The 26,327-nt window shown below is 41.7% G+C and overlaps 1 protein-coding gene across 1 annotated transcript; it reads right to left on the reverse strand.

Annotated features, from left to right (window-relative positions):
* Positions 1–1,863: 1,863 nt before the first annotated feature.
* Positions 1,864–24,764, reverse strand: eif4g2b (eukaryotic translation initiation factor 4, gamma 2b). The gene is given in 22 exon segments (XM_034205546.1): positions 1,864–2,151; positions 3,912–4,120; positions 5,113–5,317; positions 8,263–8,521; positions 8,972–9,187; positions 11,278–11,382; positions 11,841–11,969; positions 12,167–12,280; positions 12,382–12,429; positions 12,431–12,546; positions 13,009–13,150; positions 14,805–14,987; positions 16,151–16,261; positions 16,386–16,537; positions 16,628–16,694; positions 18,660–18,791; positions 18,992–19,094; positions 20,507–20,632; positions 21,185–21,250; positions 22,837–22,945; positions 24,184–24,236; positions 24,760–24,764. Coding segments are annotated over 22 exon segments (2,802 nt in total). The 3' UTR covers positions 1,864–1,999.
* Between the last annotated feature and the right edge of the window lie 1,563 nt (positions 24,765–26,327).

The raw sequence follows: 26,327 nt of genomic DNA on the forward strand, positions 1-26,327 counted from the left end.
CACACAGACACAGAGAGACAGAGAGGACAGAGATAGACAGAGACAGAGAGAGAGGAGACACAGAGAGAGACAGAGAGAGAGAGAGAGACAGAGACACAGAGAGAGACAGAGAGAGAGACAGAGAGAGAGAGAGAGACAGAGACAGAGACAGAGAGACAGACAGAGACAGAGAGAGAGACACACACAGACACAGAGAGACAGAGAGAGACAGAGATAGACAGAGACACAGAGAGAGACAGAGAGAGACAGAGACAGAGAGAGAGAGAGACAGAGACACAGAGAGACAGAGAGAGACAGAGAGAGACAGAGACACAGAGAGAGACAGAGACAGAGAGAGAGAGAGACAGAGAGACAGAGACACAGAGAGAGACAGAGAGAGAGACAGAGACACAGAGAGAGACAGAGACAGAGAGAGACAGAGAGACAGAGAGACACAGAGAGAGACAGAGAGAGAGACAGAGAGAGAGAGAGAGACAGAGACAGAGACAGAGACAGAGACAGAGAGACAGACAGAGAGAGAGAGAGAGAGAGACACACAGACACAGAGAGACAGAGAGAGACAGAGAGAGACAGAGATAGACAGAGACACAGAGAGAGACAGAGAGAGAGAGAGACAGAGACACAGAGAGAGAGACAGAGACAGAGACAGAGACAGAGACACAGAGAGAGAGACTGATGCGGCTTTCACACCAGCGCTTTTCCCTTTCTAGCTCCGAGCGGGAGCTTTTCTGGTTCAGCTCCGGTTTCCCTTTTCTGCTCCCGCTCTGTTCACACCGCCCAGCACCCGACTGGTGCTGCCGCTGCTGCGTCATGACGTCATCGTTTACATCGCTGATTTGCTCCCCAACGGCATTACGGCGCTCACAACAACTGGGAACTGCGTCGGGTCGATGATCGTGTTGCTTTTAATCACACGAAGCCAGAATAAATTGAATAACGACTTCTCCAACCTTATGCTTTTCTCCAGAGTGCCGTGGTTCATTGTTTATTAATGTGTTTCTGCAGCATTTACCGACCGCTGCTCTTCCACGGGAGTTTATTGTCCTCCGTTAGCTCCCGGTTAGCTCACACTGACTGCAGCGGCCGCTCTAAAGTATTCACTGTCCGACTGTCACACAAGCAGCTGATACATATCCCCAGTTCCCCTTAGCCTAAGTGAATGTGTGTCCGTCTGAATTGACGCTGTTTGGCATCACAACGCTGTTATGAAAGTTTCTCTGGTATAAAATGGGTGATGTTAGCATAGCAACCGAAGCTAAACTGACTACTTGCTATTGCTATCCTATTGTGGCATAAACCGTTTTCTACAGGCACATTTTACCGGCGTATTTTTATTATGATTCTACTTGTGATAGTCGGACACGACAACCTGTGCAGCCCATGTATTGATTCCATCCGATAGCTGCTATAATACAAAACAACACGTCTGCCTCTCTCCACAATGATCAATAACAATGAACGGATGGTCAAAGTAAGGAACAAATAAACAGAATCACACGAAGCCTGGTTAGTGTCGCCTGACTTTATAAAGTGTGTTTATAAGCACTACTGCTTGTAGGCAGGCATGACAGTCGACCCATGTTCAGGGGAGGTGGGTTTAGTTTCCTGCACGCCTCGACGTAAGAGAGACGTAAGCGACGCCACCTCTTAGCTCCGAAGCTCTTGCCTCTAGACCGACAATTTTTTGGAGCTGGAAGTGAACCGGATTCCGGAGCTAAGAGCCGGCGCCGCTGCGGTGTGAACAGGAAAAACCGGCACTTTTCAGCTCCAGCTCCGAGCCGGAGCTGAAAAAGCGCTGGTGTGAAAGGGGCAAGAGAGAGAGAGACAGAGAGAGAGATAGAGAGAGAGAGATAGATATACACACAGTGATACAATTAGACTTCAACACACGTGTTGTGTTGCTTGGAAGGGTTAGGCTGCTGATGGAGAAGTAACATGGTGGTTGTGAACAGTGGAGGAAATGAGGTCAAAGTAATTACTGCAGGTGTTTGAGAACCACTCAGACCCCGCTGTGAGGGCGTCGCTGTACCTGGAATAAAGACTTCCCTTTCCCGGGGAATTCTTGACTTATATCTTCTTTCCATGCGAGGAAGGCTTCTTCTTCGATGATCTCCATGTCGTAAAAGTTGGCAAAGTAGCGCAGCAGCAAGCCTGAGGGGAAAGGGGCATTATTTCATATCTTTTTAAACAATATGGTTCTTCTAGCAACACATGAAAGCTTTGTTGTTAGTACGTTTTTTAATATAAAAACAAGAGTACTTGTGGCGCATCAAAACATTGGTTTGAGACATTGCTGCTCTCCTTTACACTTCAATATGTCTAAGGACAGAGGGTCGTATTGTCATACTGATATTCTGTACAAAATGTAATATTTGTGATATTGGGTTATATAAATAATCATTGATTGATTGATTGAATATGTTGGGGAATCATTCGCCCTGCATGTCCTCCTGCGCCCTCTGACGCAGATGACCAACCTTGAGCAGCCGTTATCTCCCTTAAGGAGGGGCTGCCCTAGCATATTGTTGTTGTTACCAGTTTGTGACCGGGCAACTCTCTGTCAGAGATAGTTATTGTTGTGGGACACCTGGAACACATCCTTCTCGGGGTGTAGATGACCTCGAGCCATAAGCGACAACAAATGTGATTCAGTGTCCTCAGCTGTTTAGTCTATCTATTGAAGAATGTTGATTATTACACTCTGAACGAGTTAAAGCCTGGAGCTACAGGAGGGCTCTTCAGGATTGATCTCAACCGTGTGGTCAACTCGTGGCATGTCTTGTGAATTCTCCGGCCGAAGCTCCAAATAAACCGTCAGTGTTTGCCATCAAAGCTCCAGCTCTCCTCGTGTCTCTCCGAGTCCTGACTCCTATTGCTTCAGAAGTTTCCCCCACACAATATATATTTAAAAATACTTGGTGGTTTATACCTGAATTGTAATACTTTAAATAACTATAAACCAGGGAGATCCATTCTTTTACATGAATAAATTAGCATTTGATTATTTCCTTATGACCTAATTCCTTACAGAGGGGACATGTTGCTGCTGTCAGCGCCCTCTGGTGGACAGAGGGGACATGTTGCTGCTGTCAGCGCCCTCTGGTGGACAGAGGGGACATGTTGCTGCTGTCAGCGCCCTCTGGTGGACAGAGGGGACATGTTGCTGCTGTCAGCGCCCTCTGGTGGACAGAGGGGACATGTTGCTGCTGTCAGCGCCCTCTGGTGGACAGAGGGGACATGTTGCTGCTGTCAGCGCCCTCTGGTGGACAGAGGGGACATGTTGCTGCTGTCAGCGCCCTCTGGTGGACAGAGGGGACATGTTGCTGCTGTCAGCGCCCTCAGGTGGACAGAGGGGACATGTTGCTGCTGTCAGCGCCCTCAGGTGGACAGAGGGGACATGTTGCTGCTGTCAGCGCCCTCTGGTGGACAGAGGGGACATGTTGCTGCTGTCAGCGCCCTCTGGTGGACAGAGGGGACATGTTGCTGCTGTCAGCGCCCTCTGGTGGACAGAGGGGACATGTTGCTGCTGTCAGCGCCCTCTGGTGGACAGAGGGGACATGTTGCTGCTGTCAGCGCCCTCTGGTGGACAGAGGGGACATGTTGCTGCTGTCAGCGCCCTCTGGTGGACAGAGGGGACATGTACATTGTTACGGCAGAAAAGAGCCAAAGACAGCTTCATGTTACCTAAAGCATGCATACAAAAGTATTACAATCTTTATCTGCATAGTGAAGTATGAATGCTTGCTTGAAGTAACGTCTCTTGTTTTTTTGATCGCACCTACTCATCTCATTGGACAATGACAATAAAGGTTTCTATTCCGTTTCTAAACTAACTCTTTCCATAAAGCGCTTACATTGATCCTCTCTAGTGAAGTGCCCGAGCTGTGGGGGGGGGGGGGGGGGGTCTGTACCTTTGGGGAAGGCGCTGGCGTTGCAGTGCACCTGCAGGGCGTAGAGCGCGCTGACCTGCAGCTCGGTGTGGTCATGGAGGAACTTCTGCATGACGGGCTTGAAGGCGAGCAGCAGCTGCTTCTCCTGCTCCAGGAGGTCTCTGGAGGGCGCCGCCAGCTGTTCCTCGGCCTCCGACACGCTCAGCTCATGGGAGATGAACTGCAGGAAACTGGGAGGACATCACAGGGCGATGGACGGTTACATTAGGAATCTGTCTCAACATGTCAGATCAATATTCACGGCTTTTATTGTCATGTGTACATAGCTACAGTGGAGTTATGACAATGAACATCTTAGGTCACAGGCTCCTCCAGCAGTGCAACGCAATGAAACACATAATAATAATAATTCATTTGATTTATATCGCACTTTTCACAACTCAAAGACGTTTACAGTATGAGGGAGGGTAGACAAACAAGGACAGGCAAACAAGTAAGTATAGTAAAATCAAATAAACAAAAAAAGGCAGTCAAGAGGAAGTTGATTGAGAGGGAGGGGGGGCTTATGGGTAGACAGAGTTGAAAAGATGTGTTTTGAGGCGGGACTGATAATATATAATGGATAATAGTGCAAGTAAATACAATAGAATAGAAATGGTGCAGAATAGTCTATATACCAGTCATTGGAATATTGATATATGCAAGTTAAACAGATGATGCATGGTTTTGCCCATATTTGTATGTCGAGACCTCTGCAGGAAACATGACTTCACCTACTCCTGTATATCCCTTTGTGTGCAAAAATACGATTAAATCATTAAGCAATTTTAATGAACTTGCCGACTCATTTAGTTATTAAAGTATCTATTCAAGCAAAAATGACAAATATGTGCTGGTCCACGCCTCTGCAATATGAGGATTTCTACCCTTTATTTTTTAACAATTTAAATATATTTTTTACTGAATGTAGTTTCAAAGAATTGCCCCCAAAAAATATGTTCAAATATCACAAAAATGTAAAATATCACCTGAGGTTTGAAAACATTTTAAGTTGTTCTTTTCATTTGTGGACCTTTTCAGTAATATAGAAAATAAGGGTGGATTAATCAATATTAGAAATAGTGGTTAGTAATAAACTAGGCATACTTATTCTAGGACTTGCATGTTAAATGAAAACACTTGATGAATGAATGGTTTAACTGAAACTGTGTCCTTCGCTCACCTGGTCATGAGGATGTTGACAAAGCCTTTGTCGGTGTGGAGCTTGGGCGAGATGTTGTCTTTGATCCACTTGTAGATGGACTGAGGGGAGGGGTCTGCCTGGATCTGCTTCAGCAGCTCCTTCTCCAGCTTCAGCAGCGGGAACAGGAAGCTCAGACCCTTCCCCTCCAGGATCTCCAGCATGCGGTCTTTGTTCTGATCGATTTCTGACAGAACAAAAGGATCAGTGCTTCAGAAGAGGCGCACGTCGTTTGAGAGAACATTAGTTCAAACTTTTGTCAAAAACCATCTTCATTTCAGAAACTATAGATGAACTGTGTGTTTGTTTACTAGGAAATAGGAATTACGGTGAAAACAACTAAATGTTAACAAGGGTCGGAATAGAAAGATCACATTAACTCTGAAATGTCATTCTAACCATTACTTCCCATTGTTAGATCTCACCTATTTTATACCCATGTTTGTTTTGTTAGTGTCGAATATATTTAGCTTGTAAGTCAGCATTAACTATCTCCAACTCTGTGTGTTACTAAGATACATTGGAAATAATGTCTGTGCCCATATTCTAAAGCTACTTGTCAGTGTGTCGCATTTCACACGTGTCCATTATGTCTCATGAGTAGGGCTGCACGATATATCGTGTTGTGACGATAATCACGATATGCGCGATAGTTACATCGCGCAATTTTTTCATTTTTTTAGGACGTGCGATATTAAGTAGGCAAATCAACTCAAACATGTTAAAATTATTTTGCTGCTTGCTACAAAAGGAAAACTTGCGCGGCTCTCATGTCAGGGGTACTTTGGTGGTTTGCTGTCACACACTCAATCACAATCAAATCTCCAAAGCAAACGGACCCGGTGATTAAAGGTAGAAACACTGAATAAAGTCGTTTCTTGTGTTTCCCCAGTTCGGCGCTGCTAACCGAGCTAGCTCAGCTTGTTGCTCTGATAACTTAAGATCCAGACGTCCGTGACTAAAATCCTTCATCCGGTTAAATATTGTTAAAAAAACAAAACAATTGTATAGCATTAAAGTTCAAGAAAGGATGGTTTGCGGACAAAATTCAATTCCTGTATTTTTTCATATGGCAATATATATATATATATATATATATATATATATATATATATATATATATATATATATATATAATATATATATATATATATATATATATATATATATAAGGGCCGGGACTTTAACGCATTAATTAAGATTAATTAATTACACAAAAATTAACGCATTTTAATCGCACTTATTTTTGCACCGCGGAACGTTTCTCACTGGATGAGTTTCAGGCGTACCGATTATACTGGAGCACCAACTAACGTTCATGACTTCAGACAACAACAAACCACAGTGAACAACAGTGGGAAATGTTGTTAAAAAAACGGACGGATGGAAGCGTCGATAAGAGCACGGTTGTGTGCAAATTATGCAAAAAGGAATTCGCATATCACCGCAGCACATCAAGCCTCAAGTATCACCTCAATGCAAAACATATAGCAGCTAGCGTGGACGTTAGCCTCTTTTATCGCGTTCACACCAAAAAGAGCCGGTACTAAAATTAGTTCATGAGAACCTTTTTACCCCCACGAAAGTCCCTGCTAGAGAGCAGAGAGCTGCTAGAGAGCAGGGACTTTCGTGCGGCTCTCTTGTGAGAAAAGAGCTATATTTCTGATTGGCTGGGTGGATTGCAAACCACGCCCCGTAAAACTCGCAAAAAGTTTTGTGAAGCCGCCATTTTATTATCCTCGCATTAGCATTATTAGCATTAGCCCAGCGCAGAAACGCAGAGAGACTAACTTATGGCAACACAAAATAAAACATGGGAGCGGTGGAGATGAGGAGGTGTCGGCGTTCTGGCGATTTACTCGGAAGGCTGCTGGGACTCCCAGCAGCTTCTACTGAAGCCTTCCCCAACTCCGGGCACTTCCGGCCGGGGACTTTGGGCGGCAGTATACGCCGTGAAGTGGTTTGCGGCCTGCCAGTAAACCCAAAGCAGAAGAAGAAAGAAGTGACGTCAGCGGCTTCATTTGCCTAATCCACCCCCAGGTTCAAAGAGTTCTCATGAACTAAATTCTCATGAACCTTTGTGGGAAAAGTACTGTGGTGTGAATGCGCCTAATGGTATACTAAAATCCATGTGAAAAAAATTGCTTCTCACTGTTCTCAGGTCAAATATTTATATGTGATTAAAAATGCGATTAATTTCGATTAATTAATTACAAAGCCTCTAATTAATTAGATTAATTTTTGTAATCGAGTCCCGGCCCTAATATATATATATATATATATATATATCACAGGGGGAAAAAAAAAAAATCGCAATGTCAGCTTTTTCCAATATCGTGCAGCCCTACTTATGAGTGTACTTGTATCTTTTGAACTGTTTAAAACACACGTAATAATAATAATACATGACATTCTATAAAAACGCTTACATGTGAATAGAATGTGCGTATGACCCCAGGTAGAAAAGCCAATGCTGATGCTAACGCGGATTATGATTAGTGAAAGGTCACATCTAAGATAAGATAAGATGGACTTTTATTAATCCCCGCGGGGAAGTTCAGTAGTTTAACAGCAACAGGGTGAGGATGAAAAACAGGACGGCACAGATTCACACAGATTAATACAATCAAAGCTACAAATTAAAATAACTATGAAATAAGAAATGAATTTCCCTGTTGGGAAAATAGTGAATGTCCTCTTCCAATCTAAGAGTAACATGATAACAAAGGTATCCCAACTGTAGCTGTGAACATGGCAGGATGTGTGATGACCTAGAAGAGCATCAGGACTGTTTGAGGCATATGATAGCTATGTGATTAACATGATGATTCAGCCTCTATGGAGATAGACATCAAGCATGCTCGTTTCTGACGTGGAGCTAATCTGAAGTAAACATTGAAGACTGCTTTCTATTCCTCCATCTTGTGACTGAGTAACTCCCTCTCTTGGATATCAGCATGTGAAGGACACTGCTCAGGAACTAGTTGATGCTCTGTATGTGATGACTACTTCCATTCTGGAGAGGATCACAGATACGTGGATCCTGAGATTGAAGCTCAAGCCGGTGACGAGGGAGATTTTTCCTAACAGGTTGCATTAGGGCAGAGAGGTGTGAACAGTGTGGATCAGTACCTGGGAGCATCTTCTGCATGTTGACCTTGCTCAGCTGGAAGATGTCGGTGAGCCACTCTCGGTCCTTCAGCTTGGCGGTCTGCTGCAGGCAGAGCAGGAAGAGGGGGAAGTGCGTGCCGTTCTCCAGCGGGTGGGCCAGCTCCGCCACGCTCACCAGCTCCGCCATGACGGCCCGTGCCGCAAACTGGGCCAGGAAGGACTTCACCAGCGGGACGTCCTGCTCGATCTTAGGGCACTGGTCCAGGACGCTGAGGAAGGCCTGCACCAGAGGACAGGACACAGCATGAGAAAATATCTAAATAAATGAATTAACTGTTTTATATATCTTTTATAATGGTTACAAAACTATCAATCTCCCCTAAATTGTATTCTAAATATTAGGGAAAATAATCAAATTCGTTATTTATTTTCAAACCGTGCAGCCCTGGTCACCATCTGGGCTAATCAGTCACACATATGATACAATTAATTACAGCTAACTGTAATGTAATATCATTTGGTTATCTTTTCATCCCTTATTTCTTTATGTCAATTATTCTCTAACTTAATAAAGAAAGTTAGTTTTTTTTAAGTCAAAATGAAGCATTCTTTTAAGCATTTAAGATATTGTGCAGGATTTGATTAGATGCAATAACTACTAAGAGTGACTGTTTGATGTGTCCTAACTAAATGTGTACAGTGTGGTTTGACCTGAAGGATCTGGATGTACCTGCATGAAGTTCTCTGCGGTGACGAGGCCCTCTGAGTGCAGCGTGTGGATCAGAGTGCTGGCGCGCTCCTTGTCCTCGTCAGGACGGTCCAGGGAAAACACGATGATCTTACTCAGCATCTCCGGCAGGAAGTGCTTTGGAGCTTTCATCTCTTTGGCGCTGCTCACGGCCTCCGTCAGGTTCTTACTGTTCAGGTACTCCGTCACCAGCGTCTCCTGAGGGGGACATGCACAGAAATGAGACGGTTGCATCATCAAAAATGCAATATTAAAACTCATTTTGTTTTTTGCTTTTAACTGCGACACATTAGTGGTACTTTTAAAGATAAACAGCAAATAATCCCATATAGGTCTGAATTACTTTATCGTATTTATTTTTAAAAAAGGAGTCTCATTCCAAATACATTTTTAATCAAATTAATTAACTTTTTGTCACATGGTACGGTGGATTTGGGAAGGTTTGTTAAAACATGTTCAAACCAACTAGTGCAGTCAGTACGATGGTTTCTTGTGTAAAGAGTTTGATTTAAAGGTCACCTATCATGCTATTTTTAGGCAATAGCATAGGTTTCATATATATATATATATATATATATATATATATATATATATATATATCTATATATATATATATATATATATATATATATATATATATAGATATATATATATATATATATATATATATATATATATATATATACAAAAATATATAAAAACCATGTCTATGAAGTGTTTTGCTCAAAATACCAAACAGATCAGCCATTCTAGCCATGCCTCATATCCCTCCATTTCACTTCCTGTTTCAAAAGTGCTGATTCTGGGTATAAACAGGTCTCTCTTGAGAATGAGACCCTGGGTGTTTCTCAATGTCGAGGATGCTTGCTTGGTAGCACATGTCTTCCGAGTCACTTGCTTCAGAAGCGAGGCAAGAATACTTCCTGGCATTTGGAAAACGAAGAGCGGAACAGGCGAGCAAGTGTGCTTCATATGAGAAGCCCCGTCTTACATTTTCCGCCACAGATTTGGGGAAATTGGTCCGTGCACAAAGCATTGTGGGGATTTTAAGACCGGAGTCTACACATGTGCAGCCTCGAAATTTCTCCCAACGAAATACGCCGGGCTCGGTAGAATTCCAAGTATGCTGGACATTGGAACAGTCCTTTGACGGCACTCGATGACGTAGTATGCTTGAAATAGTGGCTCTGGAGCAGCTTTCCTCGACATTGAGAAACACCCCCAGTGTCTCAATTAGATGTTCAACTGTATAAATAAAGGCTAAATAAAAAATAAAGCTTTTTTTTTTAAACTGAAAAAAAATACAAAATTAGAGGGGGCGGAGCTTATGCCGGTACATGCCTGGCAGATCCTGTCTAAAATGCTGCAGTGATGAAACGCAAGGATTATTAGATCAAGGATTCTCTCTGAAACAGTATGGAGCTCAAAGGCTTTCTCTCTTGCCGGTTATACCACAAGGTGAGTTCCTTTTTACTTCCTGCTTCTTCACACACATGCTCTCCAGTACAGGTTAGCTCTGAGTGTTAGCGATGCTAATGTAAACACCGACCATATTACGTCCAAAACAGTCAGGCATTGTTTCTGATAGCAACGTTTCTGATTGGGCCGTGGGTCCACATTTCAGATATTACGTCATATCGGACGCAAATCTGGATCAGCTCCGTTGTAGCCCCGTTTTTAGAGATTTGGGTACGGAGGAAAAGAGAGGGGGTTTTATTTTCTGATGCTGCGTGAGTTCCCTGACACACCGGGGACACATGTTTATGTATAAAAGACATCAAAAAGTGCATTTTGCATGATAGGTCCCCTTTAAGACATTTTATTCCAATTATACCACATTTTCTTGATGAATTATGAAACTCCTTTTAAGAGGTTACAAATATTTTAGTGTCTAGGGTATGCAACGTTATCTTTAATGACAAGCATTTTTCATTAACTGATTTTGTTTCCATATTTTTTTGTTCTTTAGATTTGTCTTTCTACCTTTATCCAAAGCGACTTACATACTCAATCCTGTGGCCAATCCCCACAGGAGCAATTTGGGGTGAAATGTCTTGCCCAGGGACACAACGACATGCTGACTGCAGTGGGGTTTGAACCTGTACCCCCCTGATCCGAACACCAACACACGCCTCCCCCTTCTACCTTTTTTGTAACAAATTAAAACTATGTTACAGTATTGTATATCACACACTCGATGCCTAGTCAAATGTATAGATCAATCTTCCATTGTTTATACACAGCAGGACTTCTAGACGGTGAACAGTGGAGGATTTGATTTTCCTTACCGTCATTTTAAGCAGTTCCTCCTTGGCAGGCGGGGGTTTCTTGTTGATCTTCTGAGGTTTCTCTTGGATGGGCGGAGGGTTGGTCTTCAGGCCGAGCTGTGGGGGCTGAGGAACAAAAAGGTCATGTGATTATTATCTTAGATACAGCACCAAGAAACGTTTACTGATGATTCGGTGTGGCCAGGCTTCTTTACTTCTCTCCCACGCTAATCTTTAACACTTTCAATGTTTTCTTTGAATGCTTTTTGTATTCTTTAAATGTTAACTACCCTTTTCCTTTATTTGTTTTAATGCAGACACATTTCTCCGGATCGGCAATTTTATCAATTATTTAACCCTTTTTTTTTTTTAGGTACATTTTTTTGATAATGCAACACAAGAAATGCAAATTATATATTTTTTAAATTAATTAAAATCGTACTTTAATATTTTCACAGCTTTTAAAAAAGGAATGTGATTTTTTTTAATTCAAAATAAATGCATTCAATACCTTTTTTAAATGTTTAGGATCTGTAGGAACTGTGGTGCATCTTAAAATGATCTAAACTGAGACGGTCTCCTACCTGTCCCAGAGGGGGGGTCTGAGTGCGGGGGGGCTGGGCGCTGGGAGGCATCATGGTGGGGATCTGAAGCTGGAGTTTGGGTACCTGGTTCTTGTTGAGGAGGAATGACTGAGCAGGTCTGAGGCTGATCTGAGACACCAGCAGACGGCATAAACACAAGGCATACAATACGATTAGTCGTGCACTCGCATGTCCTCCGTTTATTTGTTGGTAAACAAAAAAATCTCCCCAAGAGCTACATCCAAGCCCTCATGTCATAGTCGTCATCAATAGACGTTTCTTCTTTGTCCATATCCTGTAACCCAACTACAACAACGTGTAGTTACCTCGTCTGCATTGAGCTGTCCTTTCTTGCTGAATCGGGGAGGCATGTCCTTGGACTGGACTTGCTGCTGGGCCAGGTGGTTCTGGTTCTGGTTGAGGAAATGCTGGTTCTGAACCTGTTGAAAGTCACATGGTAATAGTGAATAACTTCAGGATCTGCAGTGAAGCATCCATCACTGTCAGTCTGTATAATATTAAAATGTGGCAGCAGGATTACCTGGTTGGACTTAACGAAAGACTTTTGCCCCACGTCGAACTGTGACTGTGGCGGGGGGGGCGATGTGGCCACTGTGGCCGTTGAAGAGCGGGTTGGTGCGATGGCGTCCCATGGTGGGCGAGTACCGATCCTGAATAACCCCAGGGCCAGTTCCAATCCCACCGCCTGGGCACACAGAGGAGAGGTCAAGCAGGAGAAACAATCGAGCATTATAGGGTGAACATAAAACCAAATCAAACTATTTTGTATCATTTTAGTCATCCTTGTGCACCACAACAACTTCAAAATGAGTTCATCTAAAAATGACATTCAATACAGAAAGCATGAAAGGTTAATGAAAACATGATGTGGCTTCACAAGTTGAGACTAGCTCTGTACGATTAAAAAAAAACAATTATTTAGATTGATTGTGCGACAACAAATGATCATGGTGTGATTTTTCTAAGAATATTTCTACCCAAGTCTGAAGAGTTCAATTGGTCTCCCAGGACTTCTCTGCAGCAGCACATATCTAGCCTTACACCAATATTTAGCTTCCTGTGAATAATATTGCGCTAGTCCATGTTGCGATAACATTGTGATTAATCGTGCAGCCTGAGTCGAGACGTCATGAGTTAAAGTCCGTACCTGGCATCTGCCCAAACATATCGGCCAATCCCCCGAGAGTCTCCCTGTCCAGTTTCATTCTGTTGGGCATGAAGGGGCTTTCCAGGAAGAAGTCCATCCTCATCCCCTGAGACATGGGTGCTGGGATGAAAACACTCAAATCCTAAAAGGAAAACACAGAACAGAGCGGGGGTCCTTACATTTCATATCCAGCATTAACTCAAGGCAGTTCCATACTCCATACCAAACTACACGATTGTTATCGTTGCGGAAAAATTATTAAAGGTGACATGTCATGCTTTTCCGGTTAGTACCCGCCCCCTTGTGTGTTATGAAGGTTTTTCTGCATGTAAACGGTGTGCAGAGTCAAAACCCTCAACGTACACCCTGTAGGGCAGGGGTGGCCAACCAGTCAGAGGTTAAGAGCCACATGTTTTCTATGTTACTGCAAAGAGCCACATCAAACACACAGTCACTGATATTGTTTCAGTTTTTAGTTTTCTGGAGACAAGATTTCAACCACGTCACTGATGCATTTTTGTGGCATTGGGATATTTTTTTTTTAAATCCTCTGGAGCAGAGAGAGGAGCTGTGGATTATTGTTATTGATTAATGCATCAGTGTTTCTTAGGGTCAAAAACACTAAACTCACAACTTAAGATGAAAGCGTTTAGTTTATTTAATAAAAGAGCACATGTTCAATGTGAAAAGTGACAGTAGTTATAGATTATTTGCAATTTGGTGCTATATATATATATATATATTTTTTTTAAAATTATATATATATATATATAACACCTTGAATTTCAGGGGGGGGCCCTTTATTTCACACCAGAACCATAACCATAACACAAACTTTTAAACAATGAGAACAATAAATAAAATAAAGGACAATAATTCGTATTAAATCAAATTAATACATGTCTGACAGACAGGCCTCGTGGTGTCCGTAGGCTTGCCCTCACTGTCAGAGATATAGCTCAAATACTTCCAAATGTCGCTTCTGGCGTCTTTTTTGTCAACAAGCCGAGGCGCAGCGGCAGCTGCACTCCCACTTGCAGCCATGCTTCTCGTTTTCTCACATGCTCTGGCAGCTAGCGCGTGGCCGCGTGCACGAGAGAGGGGAGGGACTTAGAGCGTGCTTGAGAGGGAGGGACTACAGGCACGGCTGCAGTGCAGGGAGACCATATTACATCCAAAACAGTCGGGCGTTGTTTCTGATAGCAACGTTTCTGATTGGGCCGTGGGTCCACATTTCAGATATTACGTCATATCGGACGCAAATCTGGATCAGCTCCGTTGTTCCCCGTTTTTAGAGATTTGGGTACGGAGGAAAAGAGAGAGGGTTTTATTTTCTGACGCTGCGTGAGTTCCCTGACACACCGGGGACACATCTTTATGTATAAAAGACATCAAAAAGTGCATTTTGCATGATAGGTCCCCTTTAACTTTTTAAGATGTTAAACATTGTCATGGTTTGTGCACGACTCGGGACAGAAGGGCCTTGCAGCAGGTGAATAAAACTGGTTAAACTGGTACCTATTTACCAAGGATCAGTGACATCAGGAAGAAGATGTTCCTGTGAAGAGCCCAGAGGATATTTAAAAGGATACTAACCCTTGCCCTGGCCTGTTAAGAAGTATCTAGTAGTACAATCAATCGCCTTTTTTTCTTCTCTAGCAGATTGGGACTACAATAGGAGTTAATTGCAGTGATAATAAAAGTATCTTTGTATCCTTGCTATTGGACATCAACGAATAATTATCCCGAAATGTGGGCGATCTACCCAAAGACCCCCGTGATTTCACTGCACTCACTTTCACTGCCTCCTGACGGATCTGGTGAATCATCTTTGGTCCGTTGTCAATGAAAGCCTTGCGGGGGATCCAGTTGTTTTCTCGCAGTTCCACTGTGTCTTGGAGCAGGAAGCGGATCCTTGCGGGCAACTCCTTGTTGTTCATTAAGGATCGGATACGGCCAAAATACTGATCCATTAAAGACTGGAGAGAGAGAGAGAGAGGGGGGGAGGGAGAGTTGATCATTCAGTGTGGCAGCAGCAGGATTTACGTTGGCTCTGGCTAGGAGCCGAGTGGGGCTTTAGGTGAGACTGGGAGCTCAGACAGGACTCGAGGTGACACAGTAAACCAGACCGGAACACAAATGCTTACAAAAAGAGACTGGCAGGGTAAAGAATACAGTAAAAGGCCAGCTAAAAACATAGTGTAAAATGTCCAAAAATTAAGTTCTTAAAAGCTTTTACAATTGTACTTGTGCATGTATTCTCTGTGTAACTAACCACCTTATGAATGTTTCTGTGTATTGAATTTGACTAGGGTCAAATCAAGTAAAATAAGTAAAAAAATGTCATTGCAGTTTTGTGATTGGGTGTTTTTGTGATATTGTAAATTCTCAAAAACCCTATTGATGTTATTTCATTAAAATGATTGTATAAAGTTTACAGGCAAAAACTGTCACTCTTGCTTTCAACTGTTAATCCGCTACCGTCTCACCAGGATTTTTATTTGCTTGTGAAGTGTTTTTTAGCACCAGGAAAAGCCCGTCATTGTAGGAAAATGTAAACAAATATTAATAATCAGACAGTATGAAGATTATTTGTGTGTAAAAATATGAATCTGTTATCATTTTATAGCAGTTTTTGGAAGTGGACATTTTTGTCCCGAATGAAGTGGGAGTTTTTTTGTTTAATCTGATTTTGTGCAAAAAATAATAATGCAAAAAAATACATTTTGTTGCTAATCTTTGACATATCCAAGACTGTGATTTAAAAAAAAGCCATTCCCCAGATATGTATTATATGGAAAATAAATCATTTTCTCAGTTTTTATCATGAAAAACAGTGATTTCATGTATTCAAAATGGCATTTAAAGGGTTAAAATCCTGAAAATTATTAAATATTTCGTATTTTTGATTAGTTGCTTTAAAGATTGAACCTAAAAAAAGTTGAGAAAAAAACCTTTTATCAAAGTTTTTGGCAGTGGACATTTTTGTCCCGAATGACTAATTTGCGTCGTCCAATCGAATGATACCGGAGGGTTAAGTAACTGGCAGCTGTGATCATTTTTTTATTTTGTAAATCGCAAATTCTTGCCAAACACATCCTCTGCAGATGTTGCTGTGCCATTAAGAGTCTGGAGCCGTTACCTTTGCTTTGTTGTGGTCGAGTCTCGGCCCCACTGTTCTCATTATCTGACAGAGGCACTCCAGATCCTCCCCCATGTCCTTGAGCTGGACTCTTTTCTTCTTTTCCAGCAGCTTCACAAAAGATGAAGGGGATAAGTAAGGTTCAAACAAGGTACTCTAGTCTGGTTTCATGAAGGCATGCAGTAAATGAGAAAAAGGACGTGAGTTGAAACCAAACACACAAAAGGGCACGTACTGTTTTGATGCACTTGTGAAGGATAGATTCGTGGATGAGGTCGAGTTTGCCAAGTTCCCCGATGAATTTGATGTTGCCAAGCATCTTTCTCTTGGCAATGGAACGCTGCTCCTCCTCCTCAGAAGTAAGAGGGTTGTCATGTTTGTCATAGACTGAACAGAGAGGATGGAAAACAGAAGTGAGTTGAGGACAGGCTGGGAGGAAATGAGACAACAAGGTAATGCACAAAGACACAGACTTACTTTCAACATTTCTGGTGCGGTTTTCAAATTCATCTTGAAGTTTGGAAATTAGCAGTCGTCTGAAAGTCTGCGATGCAAAATAACAAAAAGGTTAGATTAAAAAAAGTCCAGCAATTTGTGTTTGTAAATAAAAACAACAACTTCATCTGGGCGCTGTGCTTTGTCGCATGAGCCTGAACATCTACCTAATCTTGAACCACATGCTCGTAGAGTACATTATGTTTGGGCAGAAAATCCAAAGTATGGGTTATTTTGAGTGAGTTTTCTACTCTGGAAATAATAAATTAAAGTTTTTATCCCACGATCAGGGCTTAACGTTGCATCTTTGCAGACGTGTATATTTTCCGTTTGCTTAGTATTATTTATTTGTTTGTTAAAGGTCCCATGTCATGCTTTTCCGGTTATTACCCGTCCCCTTGTGTGTTATGTAACTTGTTCTGCATGTAAACGGTCTGCAAAGTCTTTTCTCAGCCGCAGCTCCACGGATTTCTCAGCCTGAGCTCAAAGCGTTAAAAAAATCTTCCAACGCTTCTGCCCATTCACTTTGAATGGGGTGACGTCACATTGCCTCACTTTTCGCCGAACTGCATTGTGGGAAGCAAAGCGAAGTTTTCCAGGATTCAAAAGTTGAGCAATGTTCAACTTTTGAAGCTGAGGTGGAAGCGTCAGCCAATCAAATCCCATTTATGCAAATCTGACAGTACAAGCACTAGCCAATCAAACCGCGTGCAAGCTGGGAGAGACAGTTCATTTTCTATATTCCTGAAAATGGAGGAGAAGTTATTACGGTAGCAAATCACCCGGTTCTTTATGACCTGTCCCTATTAACTTACCGGGATACAAACCGGAGGAACCAGGCATGGAGGGAGGTGGCAGAGACAGTGGGTGAAACTGGTAGGTTTTCGCCTGTTTGGGGAGTTTATATCCAGTTTACTTCGTTTTAACATTGCTATTGCTTTGTATGTCGGGGGCGGGAGATTCATGGGATTGGTTGTTGGTCGCAAAAAATCCCCAAGCTTCAGATACGGCCAAGATTTTTTTAACGCGGCTGTGTGGACGTACCGTCACAGACCCCACGCAGCAACCAGGAAACGACACCAGTAATCCAGCTCACACTGTCCGCTCCTCGAGCCTCAAAGGGCGGAGCAGCGAGCCCCGCAACGTCCTGCCAACACGGCACCCAGACCCCACGCAGCATTCTCATCTGTTTGTCATTACTGGTGTCATTTCCTGGTTGCTAACAAACGCCATTTTAACACATAATCACTGATGTTCCGCTGTAACGGTGGTGGACTCATCAGAGCACAGCGGGCTCACAGGGGGGGTGGGGGGCAGGAGCTCCAACAAGCCGTGTAGGACAAAGAGTGAATACACATACTATACAGAGATGCTGTGAGAAACCAATGTGAGTTTGGAACATTGAGCAATATAAATCTATTCTAGTAGACCTCAACAATGGAATTATGATCAGTAGAAATGGCCATGTCATGGGACCTTCAAGTGTGTCCTTGCAGCTTGTTCTGACAAACATTTAGAATCCTCACCGCTGTTCTGCAGTTTGGAAAGTCACATATTCGTCCGTGCGCTGTGACATGCAATCCCTTTGCATGTGTAACATTTCATTTATATTTATTTCAAAGGCTCATTCTTACAATTGTATAATAAATTGTATATGCATGCATGCTAGTTACTCATAAGGTTCTTTCTCAGCCCTTGAAATGAAACCATTTTCAGAAGCAAAAATAAATCAATAGTAGTAATTATAAAATATTAGAAAAGTGAGACGACTAATCTGAACTGACTACTGGTCGAGTGGGAAAAGCTTAAGTTAAGGGCAGCCCTGAGCTCAACCAATTTAAATCATGTCACCAGCTTACAATTAAATGAAGGACCAAAACAAGTATTTGGAGAAACCATGAGCTTTTACTCGTGGCTTAATTATAGCCCTCTCAGTAGAACAGAAATGACATAAAGGAGGAGAATAAATGTTCTCACGGCTGGAGCATGTATTTAACCACACATCCACACTTACTGTGCTCTGCTTTTGGGATGTTTGGATCTCAGATGAAGGGCCATCAAAGTTTGGTGCGTCCTCTGCCAAGCGCAGACATAGCTGAGCATAGAGCGAGCTATACTTCGGCTCTTCTAGGGCTTTGTCTACAATCTGAGGGGGAGGAGGGAGAGGAGGAGAGGAGGAGAGGAGGAAGAGGGGAGGAGGAAGAGGGGAGGAGGAGGGGAGGAAGAAGAGGGACCACTCGGGTCATTAAAATGGGTATGAGTCACTCTGAGCACCGTGCCAAGAAAAGGGTGAATACATTTCCATTCAGCAGAGGACTGAAGGATAAAAGAAAAATGTTTCATTACCAGCAAGATGATTCCTTTAAGGACGAGTTTGGAATCTACGCCCACGTTGAGGAGCTCGAGGCATAGCTTGTCAAACCTTTCAGGCGTGAGTTTGTTGAGTATGCTGGGAAAAATAAAAACAAGAGAGGAAGGGAGGGGCGGCAAGATAAGGAAGTCAGTACCTTATACAAGATCAAGATGTTGGCATGATACAGTTAGCAAGAAGGTTTCCTCATGTTTACTTTCATGTGGCTTGTTAGGACAACCTCAAACAAACACCATCCTGAGTTTTAAAAGATTGCCCTCTCTGAAGGGTTTCTGATCTTCTCCTTAACCCAGATGCTGACACTGAAGAAGGAAGTTATACCCCTCTCTTCCTAAACATAAACCCTGTTGCTGACACTTGTTCAACCAGTTTTACGTGTGAAGTTACACAAGTCTGCCTCAAGAAGTAGTCCTTAAAGGTAGGTAAGAATGGAGAAACCAGCTAGAGAGCGCTAGAATTTGAAAGTACGCAGCCGAAACAAATCTGCCCCTTCCTTCAGACTTATTTGAGGTCAAACTCAATAGTCCATTACATCTCAGTAAGTCTTCTAAAGAGTATCTTTCCACTATGTCATTACCCTTCAGAATGAATTCACACGCCTGGAGAAAGCTGCAGCATCACTTCACTTTCTGTGACGCAGTGCAACAGAGCCAATTAATAATGATTTAGAAATCCACAGGCTTCGTTAGAAAATCTCATCATCCACATCGGCTTTTTCATATATTACTGGCTTTGTGTTTTTAAAGCGAGAAGAGTTAATGTAACACACGTTCATTTTCTGATAGTGGGTTAAGAAATGCAAGTTAGCAAGAGAAGAGAAAACCAAGCATTTCAGTATAAAAGGGAAACACTGATTACATAAGAATATGGCTCGATGATTGTACAGAAATGAATGATCTGCCCCAGGTGGACGCCACGAGCTATGCTACATTCCTGAGGAAACCGTCATCTAGTCATCTTATGTAAACATTAACTGACAAAAGGGGAAACGGGTTGAATTGCAATTAGCAATGCAAATGCCATCTTAGTGACTGCAGAACTACACAACGTAACACTCTGTCCTGATTGTGTACATCAAGAAATGTATCAACAATACACGATGAGCAGAAAGTGAACGCAAGGACAAACTATTGGTTAACTTCAGATCGGGAACTAATAGATTTAACTTTTATAGGAAGCAGACATTTCTTTTGAATCAACCTGCTTTAACGAAATCCTTGACATTCACTGATCCAAATGTCAAGGTTGTTGCTCAAACATCTGCAGGCCTGTTTCTTGAGTAGAGCTCTTCTTGCAATCCAGACCAACTGTTATATATGCATTTCACGACTGCACAACTGAAATGGTAGTACCAACAATCTTTAAGCCTCAGGCGATAAGAATTCTTGCACACTATTGCAAGTCTGGATAAAAGGGAGAATACAAATGTTTCTTGTCCCTGGTGATGGATAATTAACGAGAAATAAATACACATACGGGCTTGAACTTACCCCCTCACTTTCCTGAAGATTGCATCGTGTCGCTCTTTTTCGTTGCTGGAGTTGACATCTCGTCTAGTGCTTCGGGAAGGAACCCATATCTGAACGCTTTGCCCTGGGGTTTTCCCCAGGAACTCGCTGTGGAAGTGAAGAGAGAGTGAATACCACAATATTTGAAGACTACATGGCTAGTACAGAAAAATAATAAGTGCACTTGCAATGCATGCATTGTTCCAGTAGAATATGTTAAGGGTAACTGCACATTTTATACTACAAGTGCTGCACTACCTGTCTACCAACGTATACAGAAGGGGTATAATTCTCTCCTCATCTTCTTTACCTAAAATAAAAATGCAGGTGTGGATGTAAATGATAAGCAGTAGGAAAATGTCCCCTAAATGTTTCGTGGCCAATGCTAGACCTTTTAACAATTTCCCTTTTCACCCTTTGTTGTAACACCATCCCAGACGGCACGCTGGTTAGTAAACAAGCCTGTGCTCTCGGCAGTTGACTGACATCATGTAACAGCACTTCTGGGTATTCAAATAAAAGCTTCCTGTAATTCAGGTCCTATAATAAACAAGGTTGTCAGGTTTCTTTAGCAGTGGGGTGATAAAACGAGTGCTTTAGTGTTAATATATTAGATAGGGATGCGTTAAGTGTGATCTTAGAAATGTTCAAATGACAAACCTGTTGCCGACAGTCTTGGGATAGTGCTGAGGTGCGCCCCTACCACCTCCTCCCCCCGAAGAAGCACTGTGGAAGCAAACATAAGGCTGCATGAGCTTCACACAGCACTGAAGAGGAAGGAAATGAGCCTGCATCCTCAAAAGAGACTCAATTTAAATGCATATTCATTCAACCTTTATGAACACCAAACACACACTAAGAAACAAGAACCCTGCTTACAAGTTGGGAGCATTTACATTTTAAAACCCCCCCAAAAAAACTGTAAGCCCACAACACACTCAGCCAAATGAATTAAAGATTCAAATCAACTTTGTGTTGCTAAATGTTTTCCCTAAAAGCATTGACTGTGAATCTATATCAGAAAATGACTCTTAGTAATCAGTATTGAAAAATCCCCATGACACATCTCTCTCGACCTCAGATAACAGAACGTGATGCACAACAAGCTAAGGCGACATGAACGGTTACATGTGTGATGGAAAAGCAGAACAGGGTGTTCACACTGACTGCTCTGCCGTTTGATCATACACACATCATGCTCTATTAATACAGAAATGTGTGTTGAACTGCAATTCCCTGCAGTGGCAGTGATAGACTTGTAAATCAGGACATGTGCAAAACTTGTAAAGTCAGTCAAGGCATTTTATTGATCGGCCAATTAGAAAACTACTCAACATGTTAAAATTGACATGACACCAAAAAACGGCAACCTTACATTTTAAACCTTTTTCCAAGTTAGAATACAGGCCTGCAAAACATGAAGCCTTAATGTAGACTGGTTCCAGGGTGAGCCGTCATGTTGGCAATGACTCTATACGGTGAACAGACAGACTGCTGCCTCTATCAATAGGCGCATTCACACCGCAGTACTTTTCCCACAAAGGTTCATGAGAACTAAAGAGTTCTCATGAACTAAGTTCTCATGAACTAAGTACAGATCGCGTTCACACCGGAATAAATCCCTGGGGAGGATTAGGCAAATGAAGCCGCTGACGTCACTTCTTCTTCTTCTGCTTTGGGTTTACTGGCAGGCCGCAAACCACTTCACGGCGTATACTGCCGCCCAAAGTCCCCGGCCGGAAGTCCCCGGAGTTGGGGACTGGCTTCGTTTCTGCGCTGGACTAATGCTAATGCTAATAATGCTAATGCGAGGATAATAAAATGGCGGCTTCACAAAACTTTTTGGGAGTTTTACGGGGCGTGGTTTGCAATCCGCCCAGCCAATCAGAAATATAGCTCTTTTCTCACAAGAGAGCCGCACGAAAGTCCCTGCTCTCTAGCAGCTCTCTGCTCTCTAGCAGGGACTTTTGTGGGGGTAAAAAGGTTCTCATGAACTAATTTTAGTACCGGCTCTTTTTGGTGTGAACGCGACAAAAGAGTTCTCATGAACTAAGTTCTCATGAACCTTTGTGGGAAAAGTACTGCGGTGTGAATGCGCCTAATACTCCATACATCCTCTCAAGGCTTATCATGTCTACACAGCAAAAGGTTTCACAAAGAGAAATGTCTGACAGCCATTTTGAGCCTTCCCACATCCTGCTTTGTTCGAAAGGCCGGAAGTTCCAGCCCAAAAAGCTAGCTAAGGGGCTAACCACGGGGGGAAAAGATACAAAATGTATTATTTACATGTGTGCATGTTTTGGGTTTATTACCTGAAACGAGAAGCACCCCCTTCTGCAATCAAACTCTCCACTTTGGCGGCTTGACAATGAAGAATACTTAAAAGAATAAGAGTATCAGGAGGGGATGGGGGAAACGGTGCTGAGGAAAGGGAAAACAAAGGGAGTGCAATTAGTAACGGGGAAATACAAAGCATATTTATATGCTACATCATTAGCTACAACGCTATTAAAAAATGGCATGACACTTGGCAAACTAGGACGATTAGCCAGATCGTTGTTATGAGCTTTGCCAGTAATAACAGATCAGATTACTAAAGTAAACCTGGTACTGGAGTACATGACAAACACAATGTATTACATAAAACAAAGTAATATCTGAGCATTGAGCAAAGAAATACGGTCACTGGTACTTTTTGGTTTCCACCTGGATTTGTATTCTATTTTGACATGCCTCTAAATTAATATTTTGCTATTTGTGGCTCTTACATTTAGCTGTAACAATGTACATGTCCCCTCTGTGGGATGAATAAAGGTATGCAGATGAGACAATGACAACAAATGCCAAACAAACATGTGCTTGTCTTTGCTGAGCTACAACCAAGTCTCTGTTGACTAGCAAACAGCTGACATGCAATAACTCTGCTTGTTGCGATGTCCATTAATTAGATACGTCACAACTCTGGTGGATGTTTACAAGGCCCGAGCACAATTGTGTTTAGATGGTAGACACTAAAGTATCTACAAAATACACAATACAAAGAAAATACATTTCAATACTCTACAATAGACAATTTCACAAGCAACACAACTACAGAATCATAAAGACATTCGCGAATACATTACAATTGTTATCACTTAACAAAAGGGTTCAATCGGTTGTGTAACCCAATAGGAAGAGACATATTATGCAGCTTGTGTTTTATCACCATCGTATCCTAGGTTTTGCTGTGTTGTTTGCTATTTATAACAAAATCAAGAGTAGTTTGAAAACCTAGCGCTGCACCATTATGCAGTGAATGGTGGCAGGGCGGCGTGGTTAGCTGCTAATGTTTCCAGTAGAGATTGCGTTTATATAAATCAGAAACATAACCAGAAACAGGTTTATTTATTATAAGTAGGTATACACATACATGTCCGTTAGTGTCCGTTAGTGTCCGGTGGTGCATTCATTTCTGCACGGCTTTCCACTTGTCATACCAACACTGCACATATTTTAATGTATTTTATACGGGTATTTCTGTACTACGTCTATATTTCATGTCTTACAATTTATCCTAAAAATAAAGCTATTACAAACACATTTAAAAAAAACAATTATAACATTAAAATACAGAGCAATACTTACAAGGAATATAGATATACCTGAAAACTACGTACCGTATAATATGACAAAAATAAAGATACAAAAGCATAAAATAAGCCGATTTATCCTGGCTTGAAATACATTAGGCCAGGTTTAGGCGATCCCCGTCAGAATCCCGTGCAACTTAATGGCAAACATGTCTTATTAAATTACATTTAAAACATGCATTACACCCTACATTAACCCTGTACACATTACTTAGATACAGTAACTAGGCGACGACGGTTAGTCCGTGTTAGACGTTGGTGGTATTTTTAGCTTCTCTTAGCTAGCAGAAGGAGCCATTTTGGATGAGCCGGTGCAGTTATGAAAAGCAGAAAAAAACCTTACCTTTACTTAAGCAACTTCAGTTTTATATTGTTGTGTGACGACGAAAGAAGAAATAAAACAGTAGTAGGGGGGAAACGGGGTGTACGAGGGGTGTCAGGATAGCAAAAGAAAAGCAGAAAGATGACAAACACACACATCAATCCGCTACTTGCTGTTGCCTGGCTTGTTTTCGTTAGCTAGGCTGGTAGAGAGCTGAAGCTGGCTGCCTTATGGGGACAGGAGAATCAACGAGTTTAATTGGTTGGGTTTTCTGTTGTTACGTCATTTCTGGCCAATCACAAGAGAAACATGTCAGAAAGGCGTTTCCATTAACACTATTGTCCAATGAGAGACATCTTCAAATAAAGGATGCCACCCCCATTATGTGATTGACATACAATTTAACATCTGCAGTGCAGGAAAATATAATGATTATTTGCTCAAATTAAATGAAGTAAAGGCATTCAGAGGTGGAAAGTACATTTACTCAAGTCCTGTACTTAAGTACAATTTCTGAGGTACTTGTACTTTATTTGAGCATTTCCATTGAATGCTACTTTGTACTTCTACTCTACAATTGAGAGGTAGGCTACATACTGTACTTTTACTCTACTACATTTATGTTGTGACTTTAGATACTTTGGATTGATGATGTTACATATAAACAACACTTAAATAGGACTTTAGTTACACCTGGAGTAACATTCAATACCCTGCAGTATACAAAGTCATTAAAACTAGCTGCACCTTTACCAGCTTTGATAACACTTAACACAAATAACACAAAACATATATAAATAAGTATATTTTGATGGTAATACTTTTGTACTTTTTTTTGTACTTTTGTACCTTTTGAATGCAGAACTTTTACTTCTAACAGAGTATTCCTACTATATTTTTCAATATATATATATTGTATATATATATTTTGTATTCGTCTGGATTATGGGAAACAGTATTTCGATCCCTCTGTCTGTGGTCTGTACACACAAACTGAAAGATTGACAATAAAGTTGACTTTGACTGACTACACTTTGGTACTTCTACGTTGACTTAAGTACAAGATCTAAGTACTTGTCCCAACTCTAAAGGCATTAAATTAAATTGCAAGATTGTTTTTTTAAATTTATTATTTAAACATAAGAAACATACTTAATCCTAAAGTGTGAAGAATAGATAACTAAAATTGAAAAGAACATCCTTGCATAGGTTTTCATATGAGCTACAGTTGCTTAAGAAATAAGTCATTATTAGTTGCAAATGATAAATGAGTAAAGACTTAAACGGAAAAGCGACTGAAACGACACTTGATGATAGATAAAAGATTTTAATATATTGTTGGAATTACAAGAGAGAGGTCGTAGAGACAGTCTTTAATGTTCTCTCGGATTCTCTATACTGATAAGACTAGCTATAATGAGGGTTTTCCATAGTTCGGTTTATTTTGAAAGATATTGATGGATCAATAACTCTAAACGTTCCCAAAACACAAACATTTTAACAATCATAGTAGCCTATGGTAGACAAGGAGGTTCGACCTTATTTCTATCAAATCAAAGCTGATACAGGCAGTCCTCTTAGTGGGGCTGGGGCGGTATGACAACAAGGTCATATCATGGTATTTTTCCAAATTATAAGTGTATCACGGTATATCATGGTATTTTCTTTTTTTTTCAATGATTGGAAATGCTTTTACATTTATACGTTTTGGCCCCACAGAAAAACACCTCATGAGTCTTATGTGGGAATCAGATTGTATGAAACAGCTGCAACATGTAAAGTAAACCATTTCATTGTGCAAACTTTGCGTACCCCATAACAACAAAAGCACTGTTTGAAAACAAATCCC

The sequence above is a fragment of the Gymnodraco acuticeps genome, unplaced genomic scaffold, assembly GCF_902827175.1.
Source record: "Gymnodraco acuticeps unplaced genomic scaffold, fGymAcu1.1, whole genome shotgun sequence".
Taxonomy (NCBI): Eukaryota; Metazoa; Chordata; class Actinopteri; order Perciformes; family Bathydraconidae; genus Gymnodraco; species Gymnodraco acuticeps.